Source organism: Carcharodon carcharias, chromosome 3 (assembly GCF_017639515.1).
Source record: "Carcharodon carcharias isolate sCarCar2 chromosome 3, sCarCar2.pri, whole genome shotgun sequence".
NCBI lineage: Eukaryota > Metazoa > Chordata > Chondrichthyes > Lamniformes > Lamnidae > Carcharodon > Carcharodon carcharias.
In genome coordinates, this window is record NC_054469.1 from 104899166 (window position 1) to 104925962 (window position 26797).

Consider the following 26797-nt stretch of genomic DNA (forward strand, 5'->3'; position numbering starts at 1 on the left):
CCACCAACATAGGCAGTGCATTCCAGATGCCCACCACCCTCTGGGTGAAAACGTTTCTCATGTCCCCTCTAATCCTTTAACCAGGGTGCATAGAAAGTTGACCCCTCAGCTAGGGGAAACAAGTCTTCTCCCTATCTATGTCCCTCAATTTTGTACAACTCAACCAGATCACTCCTTAGCCTCCTTTGTTCTAAGGAAAACAGCCTTAGCCTGTCCAATCTCTCCTCATTGCTGCAATTTTCAAACCCTGGCAACATTCTTGGAAATCTCCTCTGCGGTCTCTCCAGAGCAATTATGTCCTTCCTGTAATGTGGTGACCAGAAGTGTACACAAAATTCCAGCTGAGGCCTAACCAGCATTTTATACAGTTCCATCATTATATCCATGCTTTTGTATTCAATACCTTGCCCAATAAAGTGCTTTCTTGTCCACCTGTCCTGCCACCTTAAAGGACCTGTGGACATGCATTCCAAGGTCTCTCACTTCCTCAACCCCTCTCAATAACTTCCCGTTTATTGAGTATTCCCTAGCTTTGCTTGCCCTCCCCAAATACACTTCTCTGGATTGAATTTCATTTGGCACTGCTCCGCCCACTGAACCAAACCATTGATAGTGGGTGAATGGGTGTGAAGTGTCGTGGTTTGGCATTGGTTGGTGGTGGTGGTGGTGGGGGGGGGGTGGTGGTGGGGGGGGGGGGGGGGGGGGGGGGGGGTTGAGGAGGAGGAGGAGGAGAGGACGACTTCTTGGTGCTTTCTTTGAAAAGTGCACCCTTAAAAGCCCCTGGCGAAAATTGGGCTCCAGCCACCATTTTCATCCCTCCATGGAGTCTTCCCAACTCCATGAAAATCCAGAGCAAAGAGAACTTAGTGAAATAGCATTACCTTGTGTGCTGCAGTAAATACCATTATTGGACCTTCATTAATAATGTCATGACTAAAGAGGTCAGACCTTAAAGATGACTTCTGTAGAAATTACCCAACAGTGAGGAATATATTTTATAAATAGTTGCAGGTAGTGGTAATATACCAGTACTTCACATAGAAATCTATGTACTTTTGTGTTGTAATTATGTTATCTCCTACATATATGCCAGGAGATAACATGTTTACTTATTCTTTTATTGGACATGGTCACTAGCTAAGCCAGCATTTTTATTGCCCATTCTTAATTCCCTGCGAGAAGGTGGTGGTGAGCTGCCTTCTTGAACTGCTGCAGTCTATGTGAAGTAAGTACACCCATAGTTCTCTCCATTTGCCTGAATAAGGTAGCTCCAACAACACTCAAGGAGCTTCACAGCATTGACGACAAAGCAACACGCTTGATCAGCACCCCATGTACCACCTTAAATATTAACTCCCTCCAATGTTAATACACAGTGGCAGCAATGTGTACCAACCACAAGATGCACTGCACCAACTCACCAAGGCTTCTTCAACAGCACCTTCCAAACCCATGACTTCTGCCACTGAGAACGACAAGAGCAGCAGATGCATGGGAACACCACTGCTTGGTTCTTCTCCAAGTTCCACACCATCCTAACTTGGAACTATAATCGCCATGGCCAGGATTTTCCGGTTGCCGGGCGGGCGGATCCAGGAGCGGTCAGGAAGCTGGTAACCGCCCACGATCAGGCCCCAACCGCAATTTCACACTGGCTGGCTAATTAATGGCCAGCCAACATAAGTCATGCGCTACAGCGCTCAGCGTTACCGGTGGGGGCGGGAGGAGGCCAAGTGAGGAAGTTCACACATGCGCGCAAGTGTGCACAGTAAAAAGTCCTTGAGGCACAGAGCTGCCTCAGAGAGCTGAAGATTTTAAAAATTAAAAATAAAGTTGTTAAAAATTAAAACATGTCCCTTTACATGACTCTGACATGAGCAGGGACACATTAAATATGAGTGTTAAATGATTTTATCTTTTTTTTAAAATCACTGGTCGAAACCTCATCCCACCCGTGGGTGCGGTCTCGCCAAAAACGCAAAGGCTGCTTGGCCGAACAGTTGGATGGCAGCGAAAAATTGTAGTCAATTAATTGATTAAGGGCCTTAATAGGCCACTTAGTTTTCAGCGGGAGCATGGCCGGCTCTTGCGTGCGCCTGCCGACTGAAATATCCCACGGATCGGACGCTCCCCTGATGTCATCGCACATCGTTTTATGCTTGTTTGGGTCAGGCACAAGCCTACCCAACGACAGAAAAATTTGGCTCAATTTCTTCACCAACATCACTGTGGATGTGCCCTTACCACATTAACTGTAGTGAGTAAAGAAGGTGGCTCACCACAATCTACTCATGGGCAATTAGGGATGGCAACAAATGCTGGCCTTGTCAGTGATGCTCACATCCCAGGAATAAATAAAAAATTAACTTTACTGTTTTACAAAATAAAAAATTCAGACACTAAGGTGGAAGATCACAATGCCCACTGCGTCACATGCACATTGTTACGAAGTGATAGTGCCTAGAATCTACTAGGCACTACCCACTCAACCACTTGGTAACATTTCTTGTCAACCAGCAACTGTTAAAATAAGTAAAACAAATATCAAGTACAGTGTTTTATTATCATTTCTCACTTCCAGTTCCCTGTCAAATCTAAACATTATCAACATAAAAGTGGATAAAAACTACAAATTTCTCACTGTCCGGTTCATACTCTTTTAATATAGTATCACATTCCAAATTAATTCTGAAAAATCTACAAGCTTTAAAATCAATTATTCAGATGTTGCAGAGTTCAGTTCTTTTATTTGGATAGTTGAGTTTTTGACTTCATTGAGCATAATCAGGCCAGTATCAGGCATTGACACCCTGAAGGTGCCATAAGGTCAACTGTTAAAAATCAAAAGGTCTAGCCTTTGTCAGTCAGAATTGTCATTCATCCTTCTGTTGAAATTAACCACACACTTATCATGCCAAAGAACAACATTTATTTCTATGGCACTCCTCATTTGCAGGAAAATGCCTCAGGATACTTTATAATGAGGAGGAAAGGGACTGGATGTGAAAAAGTAATTGGAATGATTTCTTGATGGAAAGAGTTTAGTTTCTGTGGAGGAGCAAAGGGACTTGTGGTGTCCATGTACTCAAAATCATTCACAGCTTATGGACAGGTACAAAAATTAATCAAAAGTGTTAATAGAATGTTAGCCTTTTTCTCAAGAGGGGGCTATAATACAAAAGGGAGAAAATTATATCTTAGTTATAGAGGCCCTTGGCTGGAAATTACCTGGAGTGCTGCGTTCAGTTTTGGGCACATCTTAGGAAGGATATGTTGGTATTGGAGGAGGTAGACTGCAAAATTAGTAGAGTATCAGAGCTTTAAAAAGTTATGAGGTCAGGGTGCATAAATTTAACTTGTATTCTCTCGAGTTCTGAAGGAAATACACAATAGGTTTGTATGCATTTGAAAGAAGGGAGTAAGTCACTAATCTAGACGACACTGTTGTCAGAACTGCTTACCTACCAGGTCAATTCTAAGGATGGCATGCCACCAGAAACCATCACTATCTTTCCTTTATACAACGGCTGACAGATGAACATTTCTAGCAGTTTCAATTTTTCTGCCAGATTTTGCAAGCTATTTTTACATCTTCAATATGGGCAATTTTTAGTGGAGAAAATGCAACAGAGACCTCCTGTTTCTCAGATCTTAACTTTGTAAAATAAATTGTTTTATGTAATTTAAATCTTGGTATAATGTCTAGGAAGGCAAATACACAGTACAAAATTCTCCCCCAGTTCAGCAATCTTGCTCATGGAAATGACAAAGATGGGTAAAAATACATGTACAGGGTGGGGCTTCTCTTCCGACTTTGGTGTTAAGGCACCTCTATCAAGCAACCTCCATAGTGCTCCTAAACTATACTATGAATCAAGCTTGGAATTTTTGGTAGATTTGCAGCAGTTATTAACATACTCTTCTTCAAAGTAATATGTTAAAATTCAAAGTAACTCTAGCCGCAAAAGTTGTGTTAACAAAGGTTATGCATCAGAAACACAAACCTTAGCTTCTTTTAAGCTCAAGAATCACACATTCAATATTTTCTGAATTCTTTAGCTTGGTTTTGCCATCTGTAAATTAATGAAGGTTTTACTAGATGGCATGCTAACAAAAAAAATAAAGTCTTGAATAAAATCCCTTGGTTCCTGAATTTGAAAGGATAGGCAGAAACAAAATTTTTTAGTGCAGGCTTAAATTTAAACCTCTCAAACAAACAGATGTACATTATCCTTTTACCACAAAATTTTCTTGCTTTCTCCCAATGCATTTTTCTTTAAATAATTAGTAGTTTTTGAAAACGATAACTGATTTAGTATTAATTATTACCTGTTGTAAAGTATGAATCAATATAGCCAAGTGAAAAAAAAAATCTTTTACTCTCCCTCTCTTAAGTATCTAATATTTACCTTGAGGTCATGGCCTTTCTTTGATTTACAGACTTATGGCAATAGCCAATGCAGAGTTTCTTTCTCCACAGATGCTGCCTGACATGTTTCCAGCATTTTCTTTTTTATTCACAACGTCTATTTGTTTTAACAAATCCTCTTCAATCTTCTCAGTTCATGAGAACATAGCCCTTGTTGCTCTAGCCTTTCCTTGTAACTCAGGCTTTACTCCTGGGGATTAACCTAGTAAATTTGTATTATTTCTCTGCAATGCTGTATACCACTCCAAGAATCTCAAACTACAAGTAACATTTCAGGTGTGGCTGAACCATTGTTTTGCTCGGTGTTACAATGACTACTTTGTTTTAGTATTTATCTCTTTCAGTATAAATTTCATTGCTTTTTAAAAAGTACATATTCAACCTGTCCTTTTTGTGGATTTATGTATTGCACATCTAGGTCACTTTTGCTCCTGTCTTGCATTGGGAAATTTTCTATTTAAATTATATCCTCATGTTTCTTTCTCTTCCCCAAAGCTCAAAGGTTTTTTTATTCAGCAGTTTATCCAATGCTCTTCAGGCATTTATATTATAAACAAAACCATCCACATTCCACAATCTATGCTTCATTCCCCTGAAAAATTTTCTTAAATTATCAAACATGACCATCCCTTTATAAACCAAGGATTATTTCTAATCACTCCATGCCCTATTGGTATCATTTGATTGCTAGTCATGAGTCGAAGATTTCTACTTGTGCCCTCATCAGCCCACATGCCTAGAATCATAGAATGACACAATACAGAAGAAGACCATGCAACCCATTGTGGCTGTGCCAGTTCTTTGATAAAGTTATCTACTTGGTCCCATTCTCTAACCGTTTCCCCAAAGCCTTATAACTTTCTTCCCCTTCAAGCATTTCATATTCAGACACTTTTTCCATCTATTAAATGGCGGTGGGGGTTGGGGGCACCACTGGTTGGGGAATGCAGCAACAGAAATCACCAGCCAGGATTGCTAATAATTTTTCTATTCTGATGTAAAGCTCATCAGTTAATAGTTACCTCCTTTATTCCTTTCTCTTTTTGAACATGTGCCATGTCTGTCAGTCCCTTTGACACAGCCTGTCTCTAGCGAATCCGGAAAAAAGTTATTTTCCATGTCACTTCTGCAATAATCTCCTTCAGCATTCTGATCCTGAACACATGAGTTTTAGTACAATTTGGGGTGAAATTGGTCTTCATCAGTAGAATGAAACGGGCTCATGGTGAATTGGCAGCCAGTTTACATCATGCCCATTTTACTTTACCAAAGTTAATGTTCCTGATGAAGACCAGTTTCTCAGGAAGGGGTAGAGGGGAGGGTGGAAATTAGGTTTGTTCACTATTAACTTCTTTGAATATGTAGCCTTCTGACAAAAGCTCAGAAAATTTGACTAGTAAAGTTTCACTGATGAAATAAACAGCATGAAACAATCCCAACAGATGTCAATTTTTGGCATTTGTTTCGCTGTAAGATGGTAAATCACATGAGGTTTGCCTCTCTGCCCCCATTCTACTTAAATTGAATCTTTATATCATGCAGCATCTCATTTGCCAGTCTTACTATAGCAGACTTGAAAGAAATGGATAAAACAATAAAAATCCATTGTGCCACAACATTCAAGCCATGTTACCTTACAGAAAAATTTAGATACCTATTTCACTATTGCTTTATCTTTCATCCCAGAAATTGCAATATTGAAATCTCATAGTAGTGATAACCAATCTGCTATCTATACAGTAGACACAAAATGTTAGCCGACCATGGCCTAAAGGTGCATTCAAACTTTGCCTCCCTTATCATAGTAAGAAACTATATTAAAGACATAGGGCAGGATTTTGAGTTTGGCATACAGGCATGGTCAGCAGGCCTGGGAGCAGTCAGGAAATGGGCCACCCCCCGCGATTTCACAGTGGCTGGCCAATTAACAGCCAGCCAGTGTGAAAGGCGCGCTGAAATGCTCAGCACTGTCGGGTTGGGAGGTGGGAGGAGGGCGAGCGCTGAAGTCAGCGTGGGCACAGGGGAGCGCTCACAGAAAGCTCCCTGAAGGCAGAGAGCCGAAGAATTCAAAAGCCATAAAGATATTCAAATGCCAAAAAAAATGTCCACGCATCAGGATCAGTCACCTGAACATATGGCTGTGGTAATTTCTGTCCAAACATTTTTATCTTTTTTATAAATTAATATTGAAAATCTCATCTTTCCCTTGGATGAGATTTCCTCAAAAAGGCTGCCTGGCCAATTCGCCCGCCCGCCAACCCATAACTTTGGAAGGGCAACAAACAATCACCATTGACTGCTGCATTAATGGTCTTAATAGGCCACTTAACTGCCGACTATTGCTTCGGCCCGCCGACCAAAATATCGTGCGATGACGTCAGGATGCTCGCCTGATGTCATCATGCGCTATTTCACACGTGAGCGGGTCGGACGGGCGCCCAGATGCCAAGCAAAAAATTCCACCCATAAAATGAAGAGTCATATGGATGCGAAACGTTAACTCTGTTTCTCTCTCCATGGATGCCGAGGAACTGTTGAGCTTTTCCAGCATCTCATGTTTTTATTTCAGATTTCTAGCATCCGCAGTATTTTGCTTTCATATTAAAGTCAACCCTGTCAATTTAAAATCACAAAATAGTTGCATAGGTTGAATATTTCCCATGGGTTCAAATAAGTCATCTTTGACTGTTTCAAATAATCCTATATATCATCTTGCTCAGGAAATCCAAATTCTGTCCTTGTTGTCATGATTCTTTTTGGCTATGCCCGTCACATAATTATATTTCATACTTTGTTAATGAGAACAAAGAATAGAATGCTTTTGTGAAGGGTGCGTGATTTCTACCAGACATAATTGTTTTGTTCTTACAAATTAAACTGAATTCTTTTAACTTGTAAAGCTCAAGGGCAAAAACTGAAATGATAGAGAGGGAAAACATTACTAGAAATCTGATACAAAAACAGAAAAACAGGAAATATTCAGCAGGGTAGGCAGAATCTGTGGAGAGAAAAATAAGGTTACTTTTCAGATCAATGGCCTTTCATCAGGACTGGAACAAGTTAGAAATGTAATAGGTTTTAAACAAGTGAAAGGGGGACAGTGTAAAAGAGAACAAAAGGGAAGGTGAGTGATAAAATGGGAGACAGAACAGATTAAGTGAACTGGTGATGCATGGCCACAGAGAGTGATAATGGGACAAGTAAAGAAATAAAAGATGTGTCCAGAGGAAGAGTGAATGGAAAAAGGTCATTTGAAAGCAAAAGTGAGAAAGAACATACAAATTAGGAGATGTAGGCAGTTTGGTCTCCTGCCAACGGGTCTGAAAAAAATCCAGAACATTCTAAAATCCAGAAACAAGGAGTGAAATGAAAACCAGCCAAGGAAAAAACGGAGGGAGAGACTACTGTCCAAAATTGTTGAACTAAGTGTTGAGTTCAGAAGGCTGGGAAGTGCCTAATCGGAAACTTGTGCTTCCAATGAGCTTCACTGGAACACAGCAAGAGGCCAAGGACAGAAAGTCAGAGTGGGAGCAAAGTGGAGAATTAAAATGACAGGCGACTAGAAGCCCACCCTCTCCCTCAAAACCTAACTTTTCCCAACTCTGATGAATGGTCATGGACCTGAAACATTAACTCTCTTTCTCTGATGCTGCCTGGCCCGCTGAGCATTTCCAGCATTCTCTGTTTTTAAAAACTGAAATAAAATGTTGTGCATGCTTCAGCATCCACCAGCCCATGGGCTGGGTTTTACACTCCCCCGCCGGCAGCACTGAAGGCAGGTGGGGGGGTGGGGGGATTCTAAAATCCAGCACTTGGGTCTTCCCATCACCTGCTTGCCTGCCTGAGGCCTGTATGAAATTTTATAGGGTGCAGTGGAGGGGTCAGGTAGGTAGCTTGCCCACCCTTAGCCCTCACCCCGCCCTCCACTGCTACTTTACCCACAGAATGGGGAGGCCACACCGAGCGGGCAGTCCGGCAGCTTCAGCTATGCAGGTTGGTGTCAGGAAAGGGTGGGGGTACCTCGTGCATAAGAGACACCACGCGCCACCCCAGCACCCCCCACCAAAAGATCACATTCCCCTTTGCCCTCCCTCCTGACCTCTCAAACCTGCCCCCCCACTCTACCACCATTTCTCTCATTGGGGCCTGCCAGCCTGAAACAGCAAAATCAACCCCCACCCAACTTATACTAGTGACTGGCTCCAGTGATGATCTCCAGTGAGGACTGCCTGGCGCTGCTGGCCATCAGGTTGGCTGGCAGCTCCCTGAGGCAGGACTTCCGGTCCCCGAGGGGCAGAAATCCCACCTCCAGCTATTAACAGCCAATGGCCTATAAAATCCAGCTCAATGTTTCTTTCAATTTTCACTTTTTGCACCTCATCATCGATCAATTAAAACTGATTTTTCTCCTGCTTACTTAACCTGTATTTGAAATGCAAACAGTTCCTGGATTCACAAAATCCCATCAATCTGCATAACAACTGAGGCCACCACTGCCCAAGCACCAAGTCTTCAACAATCAAACCTTTAATAACAACTACCAATGATATAAGTATTCCATACTTTCCTGAATTAAGAAAACTCTGCAGTGAATTTACTAAGGACATGGGAATGTTAACCTCACATGTGACCATTTTCTCAATTAGATTTCTGGCAGCTGCAGCTCAATATTTTTCTAAATTTAAATTTTGCACCCCCCACTCAATTAGATATAGATTCCCAAATCTAAATCTTCAGGATAGTCTTCGAATGAGCCCATGGCTTGACACATTACAGATCATTCTAGAGTACAGCTATCTCTCGTTTAGCACTCCTAATTTGTTTCTTAAAATATAGCGTGCTAAATGAAAACATGCTAAAGGAAAATCACTTTCCCATGAGAAAACATATAAGGATGGGTTACGTTCCTGACTTGTAACTTTTTACATTAAAAACCTATTGACTGCCTCGAACCTAACTGGCCCCAAAATCACCTCCTACTTGCTACTCTAACTAACTTTCCATACTATAGTATAGCAATTCATTATTCTTACGAACTTGATATTCTTTCTATTCTTTCTTGCTACTACCCACCTCCCGCCAGCCTCTTGCTCCCTCCCACTGCTTCCCTCCTTCCCAATTGCTCCTTGCCCCTCCTGACCCCCTCACTCTCTCCCCCACTTGTCACCCCCTTGCTTCCTCCCATTCACCAATCCCTCACTGCCCATGAATGAGTGAGTGAGAAGCTGAGAGGGGGTCAGGAAAGGGGAGCAGTGAGTGGGAGGGAATGGGGGGTGTGGTTGCGAGGAGGCAGCGAGTGAAGCGGTGGTGTATCTAAAAAATAGATTGCACATGCACAATTACAATGCAGCTCTTGGCAGATGCTCAGCAACTGCTCTAAAAGGAAAATAGAGGCAGCGCTATTCAGGGAAGTTCTGTTATTTACAAACTACACTAAAGCAAAAACATGCTATTAGAATGTGCTTTAAACAGGGATATCCATATGCTGATAAGGGCCAGTTAGGCTAGTTATAATCGCACATGGATATTTGGGAGTGTGTATGTCTGGATAAATGTTCAGGATTGAATATAAATAGTCACACTAATAGCTTTTGTAGTTGAGTAGAAGCATCAAACTGGTCTTATTGGTAGTTTGTGTTAATTGTTTAATTGCAGAATGAGTTGAACAAAAGTTGCATGGCTTTCCAGAACCAGTAATCACAAGAAAAACCTCAAGACTCCATATTTTGAGGGATAGCGGCTTCTCATTTGTTTTGTAAGTGTTTCCAGAGATCATCAAATATGACAGTCACATTTCTTGTATCCTCATCAGGTATAATATCAAGGTAGCTGAGATTTGGACTGCTCTTCATTGTATGAATTAAAACAAAATAAAAATCAGTAAAGTCCTAATGTACAGTCATACAGAGAAGCCGCTAAAAAATAATACTGATGATACAGTATTATTAAAAGCTGAAATACAGCCTTTCTCGTACCATAAGAATGTTTTCTGATTCCCACCAAGTGTTTCGACTCCTTTTCCCAATTTTTAAACCAGTTTTCAAAGGTCCAAAACGAATTTCAAAAAAATCGCAGCATAATTTTTCAAAAATAAAACTGAAAACACAACCGTAAAACTATGAAGAATTTTAATTATAGGCACCAATGACCACATGCCATGTTGGTCAGCGTTTGTTATGGTCTGTTTTTGCAATGCTATGGATATTGGAAACTACAAACAACTGGAGTCATGTGTTTCTTTTAAATAGAGAGATTTTTCTTAAGAGATGTATATGGAAAAACGTAGGCTTACATTCAACCAAAACTATAAAAAGGGGCATTGCTGTCTAGTTTTAATCTTTTTGGCTTGAATTAAATCCAAAATTTTAAATACCAGCATGTTACAATATCATCCAGGAATTATGGTATTTCCAAAGCAAGAGAAAACAGCTTCTTAACCATGGAATTTAAAACACTGAAAGATACTAAGTCATTATGCCCTTTCCTTTGCTCAATGCATTTACCAACAGTTCACTCTTATTGCCTTAGTTTATGCCTCAGATGTTCTTTATGCCACATCTCAAATTCCTCCCATCAAGGGTGCATTTATCCTACAACTGCAGCTTCAGTGCTAAGCGGTTTCATTTTACATCGATAATCCAGAAATACTACAAATGCTGCCTAAATCTGGAATTAAGGCCTCGTCTGGAACAAAAGTGAAGTGAAGCAGAGCAGACTCCCCAGTGGTAGCATTCTCACCCTGCTTCACTCCAGTATCAGGGCAGGCTGGAATTCCAGATTTATATTACATAAATTTAGCATTGGAAACCACTTTGTACCAATGATAATTTTGTAATTTAAATACACACTAAGCTTCCCATTTTTCTTTTACTTTTTGATGATCTTCCACAGTATAGCCCCGGTGGACTTAAACTTTGGTGTCCTAATTGATTCCCAGCTTAATTTCTGATCCCATTATCCTCTCCTATTACCAAGATTACCTAGTTCCACCTGCGTCTGCCACCTCAGCTTTTTTGCTGTTGAAACCTTCATTCCTACCTTTGCCACCTCTAGACTCTCCTGGCTCCAATCCTGTATGAAACAGCTAATTAAAAATTCTAAAATAAAGTAAAAAAACTGTAGGTACTGGAAATCTGAAATCAAGAGAGAAAATGTGGGAAAACTCGCTAGATCTGGCAGCATCTGTGGAGAGAGAAACAAAGTTAACGTTTCGAGTCCTATATGATTCTTCCTCAGAACCAAATTAAAAATTCTGCGGCTCTATCTTACCCCACACCAAGTCCAGTTTGACTATTTATCCCTCCTCTTACTGACCAACCTACGTTGGTTCCCTAGTTCCCAGTTGGCCCGAAATATATTTTTAAAAATCATATTTAAATCTCATGACCTTTCCCCTCCCCATCTTCCCTATATATATCCACCTCTTCTCTCAAACTCTATTCCTCTGCTTCCAGCCTCTTCTGCATCCCTTCATGCTTCTTTCTCACCACTGGGGATCATGACTTCAGACACCTAGCCCCACTCTAGGATACTCTTCCTAAACCCCACTCCTATTCCTCCAAGGTCATCTTTAAATCTCATCTCTTTCAACATCCATTCCAACATCTTTTTTGGGTTGTTTCTCTATATTGAAGGCCCTATATTAATACTAGTTGTCTTATCAATCACAACTCCACATACAGACTAAAGCTGGTCTAGGGAGTACTCTAGTGGTGGGAGAGAAAGAGTGCATGTAATTCAAATAAACAGAGTGAAGCAAAGGCGTTGGAAGGCTCAAAAGTTGAGAATATTTCTGGAAAACCATAAAAGACATCACAACCAACTGACAGCATTTGTTATGGCTGATGAAGTACAGAATTACGAAGTCCAAATAAAAAGATTTGGCATGTAGACCTTTACTGCAAGGGAGTTGGAATGAAAGTATAGTTTTGTTACAATCGTACAGGGCTTTGGTGAGGCCATACATGGAGTACTGTGCAGTTTTGATCTCTAGATTTAAAGGAAGGAAATACTTTTATTGGAGACAGTACACTGAAGCTTCACTAGAGTGGCCCCTGGGATGAAAGGGTTATTTTATGATGACAGACTAAGTAAATTAGGTCTATACTCAATGGAATTAGAAGAATGACACAGGTGATCTCATTGAAAATTTGAGATTTTGAAGTGGACTTGCTTGACAAGGTAGACACAAAGATTGTTTCTCTGGCTGGGGAGTCTAGAATGGGGCAGAGTCTCAGGATAAGGGACTGTTCAAATAGGATTGAGATGAGGAGAAATTTCTCCACTCAAATGGTTATGAATCTTTGGAATTCTCTGCCCCAGAAAGGTTGTGGATGCTCTGCATTGACTACATTTAATGCTGATAAAGACAGGTTTTGATCTCTTAGGGAATCAAGGGATATGGGTAGTAGGTGGGAAAGTGGAACTGAAGCCCATGATCAACCATGATCATATTGAATGGCGGACCAGGCTCAACAGGCCTTTTGAGCTACTCTTGCTCCTTTTTCTCATATTCTTAGCTACAGACAGGAATCTGCAAATACACGTAGCACCCCAGCAACTTGTCCCACTTCCTTGCAGCACAGTCAGAACATCAGCAATAAGGTATTTCCAAAAAGGGTTTCCCTTGGCGGCAGCGTAGCACAGCACTATTCACATAGGTCAGCATTCCTAGCAAGAACATGCAGTCACGTTTCAGGGCTGACCTGACTGTTACAATGCCAGTTCAATGCTTAAGATTACTACAGGCATCATTACAGTTCATGGGACAACTCTGCATCTGCATCTCTGCTGACCCACAAACAGATCAGCCATGATCTCAAATGAATGGAGGAGCAGGCTCAAGGAGCCAAATAGCCTAATTTTGCTCCTATTTTGTATGTTCATAAGGAAGGTCATTGATGAAGCAACTGAGATGGTTGGGCCGAGGACACTACCCTGAGGACCTCCTGCAGTGATGTCCTGAAACTGAGATGATTGACCTCCAACAACCACAACAACCTTCCTTTGTGCTAGGTATGACTCCAACCAGCGGAGAGTTTTCCCCAGTTCCCATTGATTCCAGTTTTGCTCAGGCTCCTTGATGCCACACCCTGTCAAATGCAGCCTTGATCTTAAGGGCAGTCACTCTCACCTCTGGAGTTTAGCTGCTTTGTCTATGTTTGAACCAAGGATATAATTAGGTCAGGAGCTGAGTAATCCTGGTGGAACCCAAACTGAGCATCAGTGAGCAGTTTATTTCTAAGCAAGTGCCATTTGATAGCACTGTTGATGATCCCTTCCATCACTTTACTGATGATCAAGAGTAGACTGATGGGACAGTAATTGGCCCATCCTATTGAATGGCAGAGCAGCATCAAGGGGCCAAATGGTCTACACCTGCTCCTAATTCCGATATTCTTATGCCAATGTTTGGATCACAGCTGTAATAAGGTCTGGGACTGAATAGTACTGGCACAACCCAAATAGAGTATTGGTGAGCAGGTAATCAGACAGTAAGTGCTGCTTGATAGCCGTGTTAATGACACTCTCCATCACTTTGCTGACAATGCAGACTAGATTGATGGGGCAGTAATTGGTCATATTGGATTTGTCCTGTTTTTAGTAGCTTCTCCAGATTGGCAAATTTTAGGTAAGCCTGTGCTGCTCCTGGCATGCTCTTCTACACTCCTTATTGAACCAAAGAACCACCATAGAATGTTTATGGCAATGAAGGAGGCCATTTTACCCAACACATCTGTGCTGGCTGAAAAAAATCTACCATTCTAATCTCACTTTCCACCTCCTGGTACATAGCACTGTAGGTTACAGCACTTCAAGAGCATTTCTGGATTTTTTTTTAAATGAAAGTAGGATTTCTGCCTCTACAGCCCTGACAGGCAGTGAGTTTCAAACCCCCCATCCTCTGGATGAAAAAATTCAACTCCTGGTGAGGGAAATAGGTCCTTCCTATTGATTCTACCTAGGTCCTCAATTAAAACACCCCTTGGCCTCCTTTGATTCAAATAAAACAACCCCAGCCAATCCAACCTTTTTTCATAGTTAAAAACCCCAGCAATACCCTCATAAATCTCCTCTGTATCCTCACTAGTGTGATCACATTCTTCCTGTAATAGTGACCAGAGCTGTTCATAGTACTCTAGCCGTGGTACAACTAGTATTTTATGCAGTTCTTGCACAACCCACCCACATTTGTATTTGATACCTTGTCTAATAAAGGAAAGTATCCCCTACGCCTTCCTAACCACCTTATCTACCTGTTATGCTACCTTCAGGGATCTGTTCCTTTACACTTCTTAGTATCCTACCATTTATTGTATATTCTCTTGCTTTGTTTGCCCTCCTCAAATGCAATATCTCACTTTTCTGGATTGAGTTCCATTTGCCATCTTTCTGCCCATCTGACTTGTCCATGGATGTCTTCCTGCAGCAAAGAACCAAAGTTGATTATTCTGGCTTCGTAATAATGGTAAACTGAGGGATATGTTCAGCCATGGGGTTATGGATTGGATCGAACACAATTCTTCTACTGTTGATGGCCCAGAGTCTCATAGGTGCCCAGTTTTAAGCTGCTGGATCTGTTCCGAATTTATCCCATTTAGCACAGTGGTAGTGCCAAACACGATGGAGGGTGTCCTCAATTTGAAGGCTGAGCTTAGTCTCCACAAGGACCATGTAGTAGTCACCCGTAACAATACTGTCACAGACAGATGCATCTGCACAGGTAGATTGGTGAGGGTGAGGTCAAGTAGGCTTTTACCTTCTGTTAGTTCTCTCACCAAAAGCCCAGTCTAGCAGCTATGGGCTTCAGGATTCAGCCAGCTCAGTCAACTGTGGTGCTACAATGATGGACTCAGTACATTTTGTGCCCTTGCCACCCACGGTGCTTCTTCCAAGTGGTATTCAACAGGAGGGAGTACTGATTCATCAGCTTAAGGAGGGCAATACTTAGTATTAACAGGAAGTTTCATGAAGTCTAGAGTCAATGAGTGCACTCACTCCCTCCTATTTACCACTGTGCCACAACATCTGGTGGAACAGGTCATCCCAGGGTTGACGATGGAGGATTCTGGGATGTTGGAAGTATCAGTCTGAGTGTATGGTCGTTTGAGAAGAAGCATCTCCATCTATCAAAAAGATGGAACTTTGACTTTTTTTTTATACAAATATGTTTGCCAACACAAGCCCATGGAGCACTTCCCAGCCAGCCTGACCTATCTGATATCCCTTCACATGCCCTCCTTCCTTCTCCAAGTCAGTTCGTTTAAAGTGTTTGCACTGAAAAGCCCACTGTACCAGCAAAGGGGCTGGGGCTCCAGTCAAAAAAAAAAATCACAACTGGTACATATTTAGAGGGCAGTCAGCAGGAAAAGCACTTAAGAAAATGACCAAAAAGAGCTCAGAAATTATCTGGAAACACTTAACTCAATCTCTGTCAACCCTTTAAATACCAGCTGAAATGTCTACTTGAATGCCTTTCTTGTAGGTTTCCTGGGCTTGCTGGGACTTGAAGCCCAGCTCACCTACCAAATGCAGTGGTCTTCGAAGATTTTTTAAGATATCACATTAAAGCTCCCACTTGGATTTGGGTGAATGCTTTCGACACAAGCCCCAGGTCTGAAGAAAGTTAAGCGCGGCTAAAATTACGTCAAAATCGAGCAGAACTGACTGACCTACTGTTGCGGTTCAGTACAGTTGCCTACATTTAAAATGGGAACAGACAAGACTCAGGGTACATTAAAATCAGCCTGGTTATTTTCACATGGAAGATAAATACATACTTAATTACTTAACCTATGCAAATGGTACAGTGAGTGGAGCCTCAAAAGGAGAGAAAACGCAAAATAAAATTAAGACCTAAAATCCAAAAGATTGGACTTTGCTGAACACTCTTGAAATATCAAATTATTAAAGTGGTTCAACCAGATACACAAGTAGTAGAACTCCTCAACAACCAAAGGCACATCTCACTATTAGGGTGAAATATGTTTAATCTTGACAATATCAGCATGGTTGTTTCATTGTTGTGACTCTGTGGTTCACCACACAACAATGAGGGTCCGAGCACATGCTCAGATTGGAAAGGTCATACTCACGAGACATTAAACCGCGGCCGGAAGATTCGCCTAGCTTGTGCTAGAGGAAGAATCTCCGGGGAGAAACTTCACTGTGAAAGACAGTTCTGAGGTTAAAAGTTACCAGGCTGAGAAAGGGTAAGAATAGAAGTAAATTGGGAGAATTAAATGTCTACTGAACGGACAGTATAAAGTATATTTGTTAAGTGTATTTTCATTTTTGCTGAAGGAGAAAGGGGAAGGTTCTGTTTTGCAGTTTAAAATAAGTTGCCTACAAAGACTGTGTTTAGCCAAAAGTGTTTTTGGTCTTATGTTACAGTAAATGTCTTAAAACATGAAACCTTGTTGCGTTATCCTTTCAGCTATTATCTGGAAGTTCAAATTTCTTTTTCAAAGTTATTGGTCTCTACGGAGATCACAACACATTTCAAGTAAGAATAAGCATTCTGTACTGCTACCAAGTCTTACAGATTTAAAGCTAAGCGGTTTTATATAAATCAAAACAAAAAATAAGAAATTGTTATCCTCCCTGCTCTCAGAAAAATTACTACAATAGGAAGCAAGATTACTTTCCCTATTACATTCATTGTAACCTCTCTGGCTCCAAGGGAGACACATCCATTGTGACAGCTAAGATTTGAAAGCATGGAACCACGTGGTGACAACAACTATACGCTTCCTTCAAATGCCAGTCACAGAGCACGAGCACGTAAACCAGTTGGATAAAAAAAGTCTTTACTCTGGAAAGAACACTGACAAGTCACACTAAGCCGGACGGACCACCCGGGATTGCCCTAGACACCGGAAATGACAACGGCAATCTTAGCCCTGTCGACCCTGCAAAGTCCTCCTTACTAACCTCTGGGGGCTAGTGCCAAAATTTGGAGAGCTGTCTCACAGGCTAGTCAAGCAACAGCCTGACATAGTCATCCTCACAGAATCATATCTTACAGATAACGTCCCAAGATAGCAACCATCACCATTCCTGGGTCCCACGGGCAGGTCAGACCCAGCAGAGGTGGCAGCACAGTTGTATACAGTCGGGACGGAGTTGCCCTGGGAGTCTTCGGACCCCATGAATTCTCATGGCATCAGGTCAAACATGGGCAAGCAAACCTCCTGCTGAGTACCACGTACTGCACTCCAGCTGATGAATCAGTGCTCCTCCATGTTGAACACCATTTGGAGGAAGGACTAAGGGTAGCAAGGATGCAGAATGTACTCTGGGTGGGGGAACTTCAAAGTCCATCACTAAGAGTGGCTCTGTAGCACCATTATTGATCAAGCTGGCTGAGTCCTAAAAGACATAGCTGTTAGACTGGGTGTAAGGCAGGTGGTGAGGGAGCTAAGAGGGAAAAACATACTTGACCTCATCCCCACCACCTGCCTGCCACAGATGCATCTGTCCACGACAGTATTGGTAAGTGTGACCACCGCACAGTCGTTGTGGAGACAAACTCCTGCCTTCACATTAAGGATACCCTCCATCGTGTTGTGTGGCACTACCACTGTGCTAAATGGGATAGATTTCGAACAGATCTAGCAACTCGAGACTGGACATCCATGAGGCGCTATGGGCCATCAACAGCAGCAGATTTGTACTCAAACACAATCTGTAACTTAATGGCCCGGCATACTCCGTCCACCACCGATGCACAGAAGCAGCAGTGTGTACCATCTACAAGGTGCACTGCAGGAATTCACCAAGGGTACTTTAATGCCAGGAGTATTACAGATAAAATGGATGAGTTAAGGGTGAGGATTGATAGGTGGAATTGTGATATAGTAGTCATCACTGAGATGTGGTTGAGGGAGGGGCAGGATTGGCAGCTCAACATTTCGGGGATAGAGAATCTTCAGGCAAGACAGGGGAGGGGGTAAAAGAGGAGGAGGTATTGTATTATTAGTTAAGGAGTCAGTTACTGCAGTAAGGAGAAATTATACCTTGGAGGGGGCATCAAATGATGCTTTGTGGGAGGAGCTTAGGAATATAAAAGGGGCAACAACATTGTTAGGTGTTTATTATAAACCCCCAGATAGTCAGCAGGAAATTTAGGAGCAAATATGTGCACAATTTGTGGAGGTATATAAAAACAATACCAATAGGGTAATTGTATTAGGTGATTTCAACTTTCCCAACATTAATTGAGATAGACATAGTGTTAAGGGCTTGGGTGGAGTGGATTTCTTGAAATGTGTACAGGAGAACTTTTTAGGTCAATATGTAGAGGGTTCAACAAGGAACGGCGCACTGCTGGACCTAATTCTGGGGAATGAAGCCGGACAGGTGGCTGAGGTGGTGGTGGGGGAGCATTTTAGCGATAGCGACCACAACATGGTACAGCTTCAGTTTGTTATAGACAAAGAAATAGACAAGTTGCAAAAAAATGTTTTGGACTGCAGGAGAGCAGATTTTAGTAAAAAAGGCAGGAACTGGCCAAGGTAGACTGGGAACAGCTACTTGTGGGGAAATCTACAGAGGAGCAGTGGTGGGGGGGGGGGGGGGGGGGGTGGGGGGGGGGGGGTTAAAAAAGGAAATGGGGAGGATACAGGCTCAACATGTTCCCTCTAGGGTGATCGGAAGGAGTAACAAGCCCAGAGAACCATGGATGACCAGAGATATTCAGATTACGATGAGAAGGAAAAGAGAGGCTTTCAGCAGGTACAAGGGAAGCAAATCAGCGGAGGCATTAGTGGAGTACAGAAAGTGCAGGGTGGGGCTTAAGAAAGAAATTAGGAGAGCAAAGAAGGGATATGAGAAAGCTCTGGCTGGTAAAAGTAGGGAAAATCCCAAGATATTCCATAAGTATATCAATGGGAAGAGGATAACCAGGGAAAGAGAAGGGCCCATAAGGGACCAAGGGGGCAATCTATGAGTGGAGCCAGAGGATATCGCTAGAGTGTTGAACGAATACTTTGCATCCATCTTCACCCAAGAGAAAGAGGATGATGGTATTGAACGTGAGGAGAGAGACTGCGAGGTTCTTGAGCAAATTGATATTGGGAGTGACAAGGTATTGGAGGTGTTGGCAGGCTTAAAAGTGGACAAATCTCCAGATCTGGATGATTTGTGTCCCAGACTGCTGAGGGAAGAAAGGGAGGAGATCACAGGGACTCTGACCCAAATTTTTAAACCCTCTCTGGCCATGGGGGAGGTGCCAGAGGACTGGAGAACAGCTCATGTGGTTCCGTTATTTAAGAAGGGTTGTAGAGATAAGCCAGGGAACTACAGGCCAGTGAGTCTCATGTCAGTGGTAGGGAAACTATTGGAGAAAATTCTGAAGGAGAGAACCTATCTCCACTTGGAGAGGCAAGGTTTGATCAGGGATAGTCAGCATGGCTTTGTCAGAGGGAGGTAATGCCTAAAAAATTTGAGTGAATATTTTGAGGAGGTGACCAGGTGTGTAGATGAGGGTAGTGCAGTTGATGTAGTTTATATGGATTTCAGCAAAGCCTTTGACAAGGTCTTACGTAGGAGACTTATAAAGAAGGCAAATGCACATGGGATACAAGGTAATTTGATAAAGTGGATTCAAAATTGGCTTAGTTATAGGACACAGAGGTGATGACAGAAGGATGCTTTAGCGACTGGAAGCCAGTGTCCAGTGGTGTACCACAGGGATCTGTGCTGGGTCCCCTATTATTTGTCAGTTATATAAATGACATAGTCACCTATGTGGGGGGTAGGATTAGTAAGTTTGCGGATGACACAAAGACTGGCCAGGTGGTTAACAGTGAGGTTGAGTGCCTTGTGCTACAGGAAGATACAGGCGGGATGGTCAAATGGGCAGATAAGTGGCAGATGGAAATTTAACCCTGAAAAGTGTGAGGTGATACACTTTGGAAGGAGTAATTTGACAAGGAAGTATTCAATGAACGGCATGACACTAGGAAGTTCTGAGGAACAAAGGGACATTGGCGTATGTGTCCACAGATCTCTGAAGGTGGAGGGGCATATTAGTGGGGTGGTGAAAAAGGCATATAGGACACTTGCCTTTATCAATTGAGGCATAGGTTACAAAAGTAGGGAGGTCATGTTGGAGTTGTATAGAACCTTAGTGAGGCCACAGCTGGAGTAGTGTGTGCAGTTCTGGTCGCCACATTATAGGAAGGATGTGATTGGACTGGAGGGAGTGCAGAGGAAATTCAGCAGGATGTTGCCTGGGATGAAACATTTAAGTTATGAAGAAAGGTTAGACTGACTTGGGTTGTTTTTGTTAGGAGCAAAGAAGACTGAGGGGCAACCTGATCAAGGTGTACAAGATTATAAGAGGCATGGACAGGGTGGAAAGGGAGCAACTGTTCCCCTTAGTTGAGGGGTCAGTCACAAGCAAACATAAGTTCAAGGTGGGGGGGGAGATGTGAGGAAAAACTTTTTTACCCAGAGGGTGGTGACAGTCTGGAATGCGCTGCCTGGGAAGGTGGTGGAGGCGGGTTGCCTCACATCCTTTAATAAGTACCTGGATGAGCACTTGGTACGTCATAACATTCAAGGCTATGGGCCAAGTGCTGGTAAATGGGATTAGGTAAGTAGGTAGGTCAGGTGTTTCTCACGTGTCGGTGCAGACTCGATGGGCTGAAGGGCCTCTTCTGCACTGTGTAATTCTGTGATTGCACCTTCCAAACCCACAACCACTACCATCTAGAAGGACTAAGGCAGCAGATAGATGGGTACACCATCACCTAGAATTTCCCCTCCAAGTCACTCACCATCCTGACTTGGAAATTTATCACTGTTCCTTCACTGTCACTGGGTCAAAATCCTAGAACTCCCTCTGTAACAGCACGGTGGGTGTATCTACACCACATGGACAGCAGCAGTTCAAGGCAGCTCACCATCACCTTCTCGAGGACAAATAGGGATGGGCAATAAATGCCCAACCAACAAAGCCCACATCCCGTGAATGATAAAAAAAATCTAATTTGAGAGAATGCTTAGATTTGGCACCTGGATGAACACTAGTCCTCATGACTTTTAGTTTTTCCTTAAAGTGAAATGAGTACCCCTTGAAACAGGTCTCTGAGACTGCTTATATATATTAAGAGAATTTCTCAATACACAATATCAGATATATTGGTAGAGAAATACAATTGAATAAAATCTGAATACCAATACTACACAATGCCTGAATTTGAAAGTGGCCCATTAGCTATTTATGATGAACTAAATACTAAAATTTTTGTACAATACTGCAAAACCCTATCTCCCTCCCACTAAATGAAACAGTAAAACACTGGGCTTCGGAGTAAAATAGAAGTTGAGATCAAAGCTCTTCAAATCTGTTGCTCTTCAATACTATGCAAGACAGTGCAGCTGCTTGAAACGTCCACTAAAGTCTGATAATATCACCACAGGAAATGCCACAGGGGAGAGAGACAGGCCACTGGTGTACAATTAATATTTATGAACTTCTATCTGCATTTATCTCATTTCATTATTTCATTGCAAGATGCAATTTCTAACGCCTAATTGAGTCGTAAAACAGCATATTTCATAGTGGACTCTTATCATCAAACTACATAAGGAAAATAAGCCGCAACAGAATTTGAACAACAAACTATCGTGCTTTCCAAACAGGCAAAGTCTTCGCATTACAAAAGGTCATCAGGATTCTGGTCATATTCTCCCCAAAAGGGGAGCCGAGGAAAATTTTTTATGCGCACACAGGATCACGCTCTGGAATGCCTGAAAAGGACAATATAAGCAAATTCAAAAACTTTCAAAAAGAAATGGGATAATACTTGAAGGGGGAAAAAAAAATCACAGGGCTATCAGCAGGGAAGTGGGACCAATTAGGTGGCTCTAAGTCAGCAGAGCACAATGGACTGAACGTCCATCTATGCTGTGCAATTCAATGCTTCCATAATAACAGTGAGCATTGTCTTCTGGCATATGAACTATTTTCACTTACTTTCTCTTAATGTTTTCGTTTTTACTTTCCCTCTCTCTCTCTCTCATTCCAGCTTTGCCAGCAGTAACTCCCCAACCCGCCCAAACCCCATCACTATCCTCCCATTTGCTGCAGCTACTGACAATGTTCATTGCATTTCTGCTGGGACAACTAAAGGATGGAAGGATGGCATCAACTGGCAGATGCGCAGACATTTGAAATGCAAACAAAGGATTATTTACTCATTCTCTCCTCCCTGCTGAATGCTTTGCTCCTTCATACCACTGAGATATCTTTGCAGTCGTCCCTATTCTTCCACTAAGATAGTTTTGCTGCCTTTGCTATCCTTGTCCCCATACCCCATCCAACTCCTTTTCCCACCTTTTCCTGTGCCCCTCTACCTTTGTCTCCTACCTCTCTCCTTCCCCTGCCCAGCCAATGTTAGCCTACTTAACCTCCATCCTCTAACTCTTCTAGATCCAATTACTGCTTTCTGTATGCAACACCATAGCAGACTGACTTTTTTAAGCAAAAGAAAAACAACCCTGGGTCTCTCCTTCACCTTAAAGTATCAATCTCTAAAATTCAATCAAAAATATACTTAAATATACACTTTGTTTTTAAAGGTTTCAGAATTAGTACTGACATTAAGAGCAGGTCACATACCGGTGCTGTAGGAAACCTATGAAGGGAGCGATGCCAGTTCCAGGACCCACCATGATAATAGGAGCTGCAGCATCTGCAGGTAGACGGAATAACGTGTTTTGCCGGCTGAAAATAGAAATCTGCAGAAGAAAATGTATCAATAGTTAAGATCATCAAGTTCAATTCCAGAATTTTAAGTAACAAGATTTTTTTTCACAAAAAATTCTTTCAAAAACAGTGGGCCGGATTTTGGAAGGAGTGGGGAGATGGGAACAGAGACAGGCGACCCTCAATTTCTTCCTGCCTGTCAGCATGTCGGTTTGCTGGCAGGTTCCTATCTTGGTGCCATTACTGAAGAGACTGGATGGAGTGGAGGGTAGCCAATTATGCCCCTTAAAGAGGCTATCAAGGCCTTGGTGCAGATACCAACTGGAATTTTCCAATCAGCAGTCAGGGCTGATTCCCCGCTGGGGTGGATCCCAACCAATGAGTGGAGGCCGCTTCCCAGCATCAAATCTCAGGAACTATTTCTCCTACACAATAATGGTCTGGCAACAGCGGTCACTTTTAATTTTACCTTTTTAAGAAGTCTTCAGAGGGTGTCTCTATCTTGACATGCCCTCCCTTTCTCCTGCCTACATTGCAAGTTCCAATCCCTGATGGTGGGGCTGCCATTCTTCGAGTACTGGAGGGCCTCCTATTGGCTCTCCAGTCTCAGGAGCCTGCCCACCATTCTTAATTGCATGGGGTTCCTGAAGGCAGCCAGCTCCAGGAAAATCATTTCCAGGGTCCCACTACTGTTAGTTCTTATTTCTGGACCCCGATTTCAGCCAAGCATCAGGATCAGAGCTCTGGAATGAAAATCTAGCCCAGCATGTTTGTCCTATTTAAATCTTTTCTTGAATGTGTTGACTTTGCATAGTGTTATGGTTCCATCAGCATTAGGTATTCCTAGGTTCAAATCTCTGTTACAGTACATTACCCCAGAATATTAACAAAATAAGTTAAACATGCAGTGCAATTTTTTGGAAGTAACTTATTTTTGGGTTACTCAACGTTCAGTAATAAATCCACTGCAACATGTTGCTGCAGAGATAGGCGAGTAATCTAAGATGTATAACAATTGGCAATAGTATATCATATATGCCTGGATTTTATGGGGCGCCCAGGTCCCTGTCAATGCCCCCACCTTGCCCAGCCCACGCCAGCCCCACCCCCACTAAAATGTCGGCATGGTTGGTGGGGAGGGGGGGCCTTCCACTATTCTGACAGCCGGCCTGCGGCAATTTAACGCTAGGGGCAATATTAATTTTTTTAAGGTGCAACTTCTGCCCCTCTCTTAGGAGGAAGTCCCACCTTCAAGAGCTGTTGACCAATCTAATTGGCTCTCTAGTTCCAGCAGTGCCACAGGGAGCCACTGCTGTAACTACAAGCAGTCACCACTGCTGAGGAGTCCAGACCAACACTGAAGTTCATGGTCAGGGGTCATGCCAAAAGGCTCAGTTGGGATGAATGTTGGCATTGATTTAATAGGCTTGTGGGGGGTGGGGGGGGGGGGAAGGTTAATGGGGGATGCCTCTGATGGGCTGAGGGGGCCCCCAAAGGAAATACCGCTCCCCCCAGCTTGTCCAATACTAGCCTGCACAGCTAAAGCTGGCAGATTTCCCACATGGACCTCCCCTCGTTGCAAGCGAAATACCAAAGAGGGCAGGTTGAGGTCATTAGTGGCCATTAATCCATTTAATGGCCCTAACATGCCTAAGGGCAGGCAGGCCATTGGTGTATCCCCACTCCCTGTATAATTTCAAACCGGTCGGGGTGTGTGTGTAGAGGGAAAACTCCTCTGGGCTTTACGTTCCGCACCCCCTCACCCACAAACCGCACCCACCCCCGCACAACTAAGGTGTGCGAAACGCAGCCCAGAGAATTTGCTGCTTAAGTAACGGAGGCTGACAGCTACATAAATGCTAATGATTGAAGTCAATCACAACAAAATTCAATTGACATAGAACAATAATCATGAAACATGCACTCTTGAATCTTGGCTCCCCACTTTCATCACTGTCCCAACTATATTACCACCTCAAACCCAACTTCAGGACACCTGCCGATCTAAAGTAGTACTCTGCTGGTTGCAAGCCACATCCCAAACTAAAGATAAGGCCGGGTACAAGAGAAGGGCTGCAATCTTATTTCAAGGTTCTAAGGGGAAATCTAGTCTACAAGTACACCACTGTTAAACTGAGTCTGAATACAGTGCAACTGAGGTATGGCTTCACTTTTATAAAGTTTTATCACACAGCACATACCTGTGGAAGCGGAAACCCATTTGACATGCAGTCACCAACTGTAGCTATGCTTTCATAGCTGTGAAGTATTGGTGTAACTTGTTCTGCCAGCCAACCTGTGCATACACCTCTCCGGGCAACAGGCTTCTCAGGGGAGGATGGGAATTCAACAACATTGAAAACAAAATGAAGTTTACCAGGATAATAGTCAGACGAACTGTAAAGAAATTTTAAAAATAAATTTTAATAAGATCAATAGTATTTGTTCATGCCCACAATCACACAATATTGTTGAAAAATACATTTTTTGTCGGAAAATGTCTTTTTTTCCCATCAACACTCAAGTTCAATACTACCAAATGACTATTTATCATACAATACTTATCATCTTGCCTCATTTTGCTAATTATTCATTTTCCACTTAAACATTTATTCACTTAGGCCAAGGAGGCAAGATCCATTAAACTTCACTATAATGAACCTCCTCAAGGAATGACGTAAAAAATTGTTATATCATGATATTCACTGCAGCGTGATTTGGTGACTTGCTGCTTTAAAAAAATTAAGAAAATACCAATTTTAACTGAATAGAAAACAGGGTAGATTGTATCATACTGCTCATGCTGTTAAGAACATAAGAAATAGGAACAGGAATAGACAATTCAGCCCCTCGAGCCTACTCCACCATTCAATAAGATCATGGCTGATCATCTTGTGTTTCGATTTCCACATTGCCATCTAACCCTCTTAACCTTTGATTCCCTTGCCTAACAAGAATCTATCTACCTCTGCCTTAAAAATATTCAATGACCCTATTTCCACCACCTTCTGAGGCAGAGAGTTCCAAAGTCACACAACCCTCAGAAAAAAAATTTCCTCATCTCTGTCCTAAAACGGCGTACCCTAATTTTAAAACAGTGCCCCCTAGTTCTGGACTCACCCACAAGAGGAAACATCCTTTTGACGTCCATCTTGTCAAGGCCATTCAGGACCTTGTATATTTCAATTAAATCACCCCTCACACTTCCAAACGCCAGTGGAAACAAGTCCAGTCCATCCAACCTTTCCTCATAGGACAACCCACTCATTCCAGGTATCAATCTAGTGAGCCTCCTCTGAAACGCCTCCAATGCATTTATATCATTCCTTAAATAAGGAGACCAAAACTGTACACAGTATTCGAGTGCGGTCTCACCAATGTCCTGTAGAACTGAAGCATAACATCCTTACTTTCATGTTCAATCCCTCTCGTAGTAAAGGATAGCATTCCATTAGCCTTCTTAATTACTTGCTGTACCTACATGCTAACTTTTTGTGACTCATGCACTAGAACACCTAGATCCCTCTGTACCTCAGAATTATACAGCCGTTCTCCATTTACGTAATACTCTGCTTTTTTGTTCTTCCTACCAAGGTGAACAACTCCATATTTTCCCATATTAAACTTTATTTGCCATATCTTTGCCCACT

At 42.4% G+C, this 26797-nt stretch overlaps 1 protein-coding gene across 3 annotated transcripts in view; it reads right to left on the bottom strand.

Moving 5' to 3' along the window:
• Positions 1–26797, bottom strand: part of mtrr (5-methyltetrahydrofolate-homocysteine methyltransferase reductase) — a 127607-nt gene that overhangs the window by 25614 nt on the left and 75196 nt on the right. For all 3 annotated transcript variants that reach the window (XR_005942571.1, XM_041183475.1, XM_041183474.1), the window contains exons 11-12: positions 25349–25544; positions 23061–23179 (exon numbers count right to left, since the gene is read on the bottom strand). Coding sequence is in view for 2 of the 3 variants with exons in the window: in XM_041183475.1 (XP_041039409.1) it covers positions 23061–23179; positions 25349–25544 (315 nt within the window). In the remaining variant the exon portion in view is untranslated. The remainder of the gene's footprint in view (positions 1–23060; positions 23180–25348; positions 25545–26797) is intronic.